The 8012-nt window shown below is 38.9% G+C and overlaps 1 protein-coding gene across 1 annotated transcript in view; it reads right to left on the bottom strand.

The window, feature by feature from the left end:
• Positions 1-945: 945 nt before the first annotated feature.
• The window catches only part of dennd4a (DENN/MADD domain containing 4A), a 31985-nt gene continuing 24918 nt past the window's right edge, over positions 946-8012 (bottom strand). Inside the window, exons 21-30 of the mRNA XM_053623039.1 lie at positions 7639-8012; positions 7113-7335; positions 5819-5910; positions 5007-5182; positions 4700-4817; positions 4305-4523; positions 4016-4145; positions 3684-3849; positions 3532-3596; positions 946-3370 (exon numbers count right to left, since the gene is read on the bottom strand). The exon at positions 7639-8012 is cut by the window's right edge and continues 516 nt beyond it. Coding sequence (XP_053479014.1) covers positions 3234-3370; positions 3532-3596; positions 3684-3849; positions 4016-4145; positions 4305-4523; positions 4700-4817; positions 5007-5182; positions 5819-5910; positions 7113-7335; positions 7639-8012 — 1700 coding nt within the window. The 3' untranslated portion in view covers positions 946-3233. The remainder of the gene's footprint in view (positions 3371-3531; positions 3597-3683; positions 3850-4015; positions 4146-4304; positions 4524-4699; positions 4818-5006; positions 5183-5818; positions 5911-7112; positions 7336-7638) is intronic.

Consider the following 8012-nt stretch of genomic DNA (forward strand, 5'->3'; position numbering starts at 1 on the left):
CCAGGACTCATAGAACAACAGTTACATATGTATAAATCATTTAACACTGCTGCTTGTGAACACTGCATTAGCCATCTTTGTATTGTTGCTCTCTGGAAACTCTATAAAACTCAGATACATTCACAGTTGAGTTTATAATTATTATTTATTATCTCTCACAAACAAGTAAGACGACTATGGTGAGCCACTGTGCAATACACCACATGGTGGCATCTTATGCATTTTTATAGTAGCTGGTTTAAGCCTTTCAGTTAGTCGCTAATGCTGGTTCATTTTTGTGCATACAGTTTCCAGTGCATCATACTTGAACTATTCTGTGATGTACAGTTATGTATATTTTCCCCTTGTTCAGTCCACCAGCCTATAGTGAATATTCAAATGTATTGTTAACATTCAAAATTTCCATCCTAATGTAATACAAATGCAGATGCACACATTTGTATAGATATTTGAGTGCAGTAAATATATGGTTTGTTTTTTGGATTATATGTTTATGTGTGCAGAACTAATCTGTAGTGTTAGCTGTATAATACTCATTCCTAGATGACAATATTAGCATTCTGGCAAGTAATGTTTCACATGTTTTTTGTGTAGTACATGTGTGCAGATACTTTTTTCAGGGTCTCCATTTAGTAGCATCTGTTTAAACTACTCTTGAAAGCATAGTCCTGCATTTTATTTTATTTTTTTTGTATCACATATCTCTTTTTTGGTTTTATCAGTGGTATCATGCAAATTAAATTATTCCAAAGGCTGTAGTCCTTTAAAAAGAATAATGAAATTCAATGAATTGTTTATTGTAAAGTATGTAATTTACACTCATACTGCAATGGAATTATTTTTGTAAAACAACAGAAGAACATAATTTGTGCTTGTAAAAGACATTTTTTTTTCTTTTTCAACTTTGAAATAGCTACCTGCAAGAAACTCTTCTGTATTAGTCTTTGTTTATTAATGTTCTAATAAATAAAATAAAATAAAAAAAACAACAGATCATTATGCTTTGGGAGAAATCCAAATAATGAGGGGAAAATGGTGCAGTTTTTTTCTGTCATGCAAAATGTTTAGTGTAACACGGATAAACAGTGTTCCAAAAGTCCCATGTTTATCCCTCTCTCACTCAGTTTTCCTCTCTCAATTTCTAATAAATATGTTTCAAAGACAACACTGACCATTCGAGTGAGTTTATTTACAATTATAAACAGCTTTTGCAGATCCAGCTTTTGCAGGACTATACAATATAAACAGGAATAAACACAAGAAATGATATGTGTAAAACGCATTGGGCCACAAAAGTACTTTAGCTTACAAAAATCATTTCATAAACCAACTTTCAACAATACTGAAATTATTACACATATTAAAATATTTTAATTAGCATACCAATCAAAACACCAGTTAGACTTTAGTAATGCAATCAGATAAGGATTTAGGATGCAGAAATTTTTTAATCATGAATGGCAGTGTCAGGGCATCAAATTTTTATAAATTTGAACAGCATCTGGTCAAACTGAGTAGACTATAATTTCTCAGAGTGGTATTCTTAAACATTGCATGTCATGTGTAATGCATACAATGCATGTAAAAATTCATAACTGTAGATTGTGTAATGCTACATGGAGTAATAAAGTGTACAGTGTAGCTTAAATTAATATTACCAATTAATATTGCCAAAGCAAATTAAGTTAGATTAAGCTGCGCAAAAATTTATATTTGCTGCAGCTAATATTTAAATTCATCACTCAAGATTTAACAGACTTAAGTGCTCATGTGCTCTTTATATCTGTAAATTTCATCTCATGTACCCTTATTACATACCATTTCAAATTGTACCGTAAACAGCTTATATATTAAATAAAACGTGATAATATTGGAATCAAACACTCCAACAGCAGAAAACTGCCAATTTGTAAACATGTCTATATTTGTACATGTGGATTTAACTTTTACGTAAGGCTAAAATGATGCAACTAGCTCATGTCCTACACAAAAACATATTTCTTTTTTTGTTTTGTTTTTTAAAGAAAGAAAACAAACATATTTGTTAAAAACATTAAAAACATTTCACCTGTCTGAGAGGACCTGACTACTTGACGTATTTCCTTAATGTGTTTAATATGATGTCAAACTGTCCATATGTACGCTTTAATTAAAACCAGTTCTAAAATATCTGCATCAACTTATGTGGGCAAGGAAATTATTCGTTTCAGGCTTGTAATATCGTAGAGTGGAGTTTAAATGTATTCTATGCAGTTTTAGTTGGTCTCCTTCCAGTTTTGCAGCTCATTTAACCTCTTTAATAAGGCATTGTTTTAGTTGCTTAGTTGAATTACAATATTCACATATTATTACAGTCACCTTTTGTCATGCCTCAGAAACAGTCATGTAATTCATGAGTTAATATCTGATTTGGTCCAGTTCTGTACCTCATCTATTCAAAGGACAATACGCTTCACAGATATCACAATAATGGTCTCCAGGACCATATTCATAGACATACACACTTGCAAATTAAAACCAATACACTGCTTGGTACTGTCTTTACATATGAAGACAACTCAGTTATAACAAATACAAGTCTTAAAATATACCTTTATAATACAAATATTCTAAATAATAGAATAATAGGCTCTATACAGAAAGGTGAGTTTGTTTTGTGTTAATATACAAGTGTGTGTAGAATACTATGAGAGGAATGTGTGAGAATTTTAAAGTTTCATTTGGGGTTTGTTCATTGTGCTTTTCTACTAAGGGTCTTAAACAATACATACTGCTACTGGTCCCAAAACCACTCCACGACCCTCTCGATGTGATTTAATTGTGATGAGAGGCTATGACCTGAGCACAAGATGATATTGCTCCTAATCTACAATGGCCTCGGTAGTAAATATTACCTGAGTGAGGCTAAATGTTTAAATGTGTCCCGGGAATCCAGAGGGACATGTTTAGAAAGTTGAAATTTAGGGGATTATATGAGGTTAACAGAAACATTCACAATATATGACATAGTGTTTAAAAGGTGGTACACAGTAAAGGGGAACAGACCACACACACGTTGGTTTTAACAGAGACCTCGGAAATGCCTCTAAGTGTCTACATGGCCCTGTTCAAAGCCAGAGGTAGCTTTGGTAGTAGTGAATCCTTCTTCTTTGGCTGTCTCAGACTTCACATCTCTTCCTCAGGGTGATGGAGGGAGAGAAAGAAGAAGTGGGAGAATGATAGCATGAGAAAAATCACAGAATCGGCAGCCCAAAAGTCCTCCTACACTCCATGACCCCAGCACCGGGTGGGCGGTCACAGTTGTGGGTCAGCTTGACCTGGCTGGGGGTCAGTCGATCATACGCCAACTTGTACTCACGGTCAAAAGCATCTGAGTAGGCAAAAAAACACAGGATGGTAAGATTCTCTGATTGACAGCTCCCAGAAAAAAACAGGTGTGAAGTGGGATGAACATTCCTGCACTTCCAGCAACCTGGTGGAACACCAAAGACACTGAACGATATTAAACATAGTATGAATCGTATGACTCACCAATGTTGATACTGTTCTTGCCCAATGCCACCAATGTCAAGAATAGGATATCTCTATACAGGCTCCTGAAAGCCAAAATGCAGGATTAGGCACTTTTCTTTCCAGTATGAGTGGTAAACAATGGAAAACCTGCCTCTTCTTGAGGCCATTACCGTTGCCTGATGAATCCCAGCCTGGACCCAAGCAGCTGAAGTATCTGGCTCATTGGCTGGTACACATCGTTCTTCTGAATGCTCCTAACAACACTCTGAAGAAGCTCCAGGCTCACAGGCTGTTTCTCCTCCAGCAAGGAGGAGACACAAACATTAGAGTTTGAACCTGTACAAATACAACCAGGATTAGAGAGAATAAGATCATATACACATATTCTTATCATGGAAACCCATGCCAGCTAACTATCATTTACAACAGTTTTGGTGAAGTGCCTGATATAGGTCCATTATGAACACATATTAAGCTGAGAAGTAACAGACAAGGTTCTTACAGTGTGCGTTCCACAGCATGTAGCAGGGTGGGATAGGGTCCTGGTGCAGTTTGGGATTGTCCCACAAAATCTGGACTAACACATTCTTACTGTCCTCTGAGGCACTGCTCTGGAGAGGCTGTGGATCAATCTGCAAAACAGCATTACCACAAATTTGTAGGTAGCTTTGACAAGATATATGAAAACTTTCCTGACACAATAGAGAACTGTGGCATGTTAAAACAGTTATTAAGAACATGCCCTCACATGTTTGGACACCAATAAGATGAAATGGAAACACAATGTCTACCTGAATGTTCTGGTTGCAGTGCTTGGAGCTAAGGATGAGGGCGGGCAGGCTGCTGGGCAGCTCCAGCCTGCGGAAAAACCACACCAGATTCCAGAAGACAATGGGGTGGTGGTCCACGATGGCTGGTGAGGAGATAGCCTGCTCGCCCTCGTTCTCCAAGAGGCTCTCCAGCTCCTTCCACAGCACCAGAGGACTCAAGTAGGGCACGGTGATTGGCTCCTAGAGCACAGAAAAAACAACATCAGAACAATATTTAGACCATCAAACTGGATTTTCTGAAAATGATCAAGATGGAAGTGATAACGCTGAGAAAAGTAATAAACAACAAGTAGTAAAAAACAAAACAAAAAACTGAGCCATATGTTAAATAGATGTTGGGACAGCGAGGAACTTACTATGTGACTGCTAGCACTGTTGGAGGCACGGTCTGTGGATTCACTGTTTGGTTCCTCTTCAATCTCTGAAGCATCATTTGTTTCTGTCTGGGAACTAGGCAGCTCTTGAAAAGGAATTCTGAACACAGTGTACAAACTTGTGTTTATGACTTGCCTCGGACTTGCCTGTTTTTAAGTACACCCCCTGACCTTCACATAAACTGTTGCAACAATTTATACATCACATGACTGCAATAAAGAGTTTTATGAGCAAGTGAAATAAGTAACAAATTCAGAAATCGCTCTTGACCAAGTAAGAGTTACTTGCCTGTCCCGGCTGGTGAGGTCTTGGATGTCCACATTAAGCAGGGGCAAGAAGGCTGAGCCACAGAAAGGGCAAGTGCTATTCAAATTGGAGTCATCAGCTGTCCAGCCAGCCATGATCTCCTCATCATATGCCAGGCACTCGCAGGTGTTGCAGCGTGAGCAACTGGACATGCGCACCTGCACGCACATTAATCACACTCACGTCTACAGCCCATTTTGACACTCAGAGTATTTTACACAGTTTAGCATCGGAAAGTAGTATTATTTAGTTTGAATTTTAGAAAAACAGGGCCTCAGAGATAGCAGGGGGATATGGATGTATACAAATGAATGTCTTTTTATTGACTGTATATATAGCATGTACTCTATTTATATTTACTATAGCTACTGTGTTTTTATTTAACTTAATTCAAATCGTTGCTGGTGGAAGTGATGTATTAGCATGAAATACTCTTTGGGATATACTGTATAGTTTTAAAAATGCAGGCCTGCTGCATTATCCTTTAAACTTAATCTCTTAATCTCAGTTCAGTACAAATAGACACCTACACCTGATTCTAAATTCCACACAATTTCAAAAGGCGACTTGTTTTGATTGACATTTATGATAAACTATCAAATGGGCCTACTCCATAAACATGAGTTGAATACATGTGCCAATCTACATAATTCTTTTATAAATTCTAAGCTCAGCGTTAAATGTAAGGCAAGGCAGAAAAACAGCCAAAATTTAATAATGTGAAGGGTTTTCCCAAGCCACCACACAAACAAATGACAAAGTAAAAGATCTCACTGTTGTGGAGCCAATCTCACCTCTATGTCATAATTCTGCTGGGCTGGTGTGAGGCTGGCATCAGGACACACGTCTGGGGTTTGTGGGGCTTTCACTACTGCAAGTGACGATCCTAGTCACAAAAGAGAAACACACACATCACTCAGTGAAGTGCAGAGAGACTCAGTCCTACGTATTGACATTCATCTCAGTGTGTTCTCCGTTGAATAAGGGCATGTTTCATAATGATGGATAGTGATGAATACTGATAACAGGCTTTATGAATGCTAATTTTGATAGGGCACAGCATACAATGAGCACACTCCCTTGAGTTGATAATAAGCAGAAAGGTTCTACAGAGGCGTACGGTATGTCTGTGTCACATCTGAGTGATGATTAGGGAACACTTCAGCTTGGTTGCCTGATTGAAGAGTTCCAATCAAGGTCTCCAATCTGTGCCAGATGCACTCAGAGGCTTGTCTGCTGGTATAATTCAGCAGCCACTGGGGGAGAAACAAATCCATCTTGCCACACTTACACTCTACAAGAACAAAACAGCCAAGAGGCTACCTAAGCATGATGCTCAACGAGCCAAATGGAGGACATACATAAATGTATGTAATATTATTTGAGGCATTTGTATACTCAAGGACCCGTTGTATGGTTGATCAACTATATTTTACTCACTGAGTCCTTACAAGCTTGTCTGCAATCTCAGCATTCACAGGCATTGTAATAAATATGTCATGAACCTTCTTAGGTGATTTTCCAAACTCAAATTCCCGGCTGAGGAATGTGTTATGTGAAGTATTAACGTATTATGTGATGTGTTAAAAACATGTTTACATCCAAACGATGTAAAATCTCATAACTAAAAAATCATTAGTGCTATCAGACCCAAAGATTTATATGAACTTCCAATGAATATTGTTTTCTAATTATATTATAAGGTACATGCAGGTTTGTCCAGCTGATTTTAGCAGTGCACGACCAGGGGTGTTACATCTAAGTAGTTCTTAGTTGAGTCTTGTTTGCATACCCAGCGCACCGAATTTCAATATTCACATGGCACATTAAAAAAAATGTTTCTTACCTTGTTTTTTAATCATTTTTTTTAAATCATCCTGCTGCAATATTTTTTCCTTCTGTGCACTCATTGTGTTCCCCAGATTCTGTAGCTACCCTTGGTGCTGTTTCCAGTGGATTTGCACCCACATTTTATTTGAATTCTTAATTACACCCAACAATAAGAGTGACAACTTCTGATTGCGATTTAGCAGGCTATAATTAGGGATTCAAAATTAAGGGCACACAAACTCACACACACACACTCACCAAGGAGGGAGGTCTGACGGAAAAGCCTGGGTGCAGAAGGACTCTCTAAGCAGAGGCTGTTCCTGTTTGGACTCCTCTTGAAGTGAGTGACACTGAGAGAGGCATCTCTCTGGGGGGAGGAGAGACTTTCTGGGTCAGGACAGAATTCGCCCTCAAACAGAGAGGAGCAGTCAGGCTCACCTGAGCCCAGTGAAGACACGCTGACCCAATCCGAATTCAGGTCCTGGAATAAAAACACAAGAGTCATGAGGACATTCAGGAAACAGAGCACAATATAGAGAGAATACACTTTCTTCACCTGTGCAATGGAAAATGCAACAACAAAAACATTTTCTTCAATTATTCTTAATTATTATTTAGAGGTGCCAACAATGTATAGTCCCAAATATCAGTCCTAATGTGGTACATGCATGTTTGCACAAAGGTTCTATGTCTTACAGTGAAAAATTGTCATGCTTTTCAATTTAGTTGAATGGAGTTTAAATATAGGTGAATGGGAAGGAACTGCACTAACATGTGGACTTACCTGTGCAATGGAAGTCTGTGAGGAGAGCCTCGAATAGAGACGGCTAGCTTTCTCAGCCACGCCCTTGCCTGCAGACATGAAGCTGCTCCTGAATACATCGAGTGTGGGTGTGAGCAGGGATTCCATGGAGAAGGAGGAGGCAGAAGGGCTGGGTGAGGAGGGTGATGCTAATGAGGTGGGCCGGGCTTCCTTGCTCCTACGTGGGCATCCTAGTGGAAGTGAGGGTGAGGAGAATAGTCTGCTCCGGGGCTGGGGCTGCAACTGGGTGCTTGGTGATCCTGGTACAGCAGTCTGGCGAGGCGAGCTATGTGGTGAGGGGCTCTGGATGCTGCGTAGATCTGTGCTGAGTGAACGCTGACTAACAGGGCTGCTCA

The sequence above is a fragment of the Ictalurus furcatus genome, chromosome 4, assembly GCF_023375685.1.
Source record: "Ictalurus furcatus strain D&B chromosome 4, Billie_1.0, whole genome shotgun sequence".
Taxonomy (NCBI): Eukaryota; Metazoa; Chordata; class Actinopteri; order Siluriformes; family Ictaluridae; genus Ictalurus; species Ictalurus furcatus.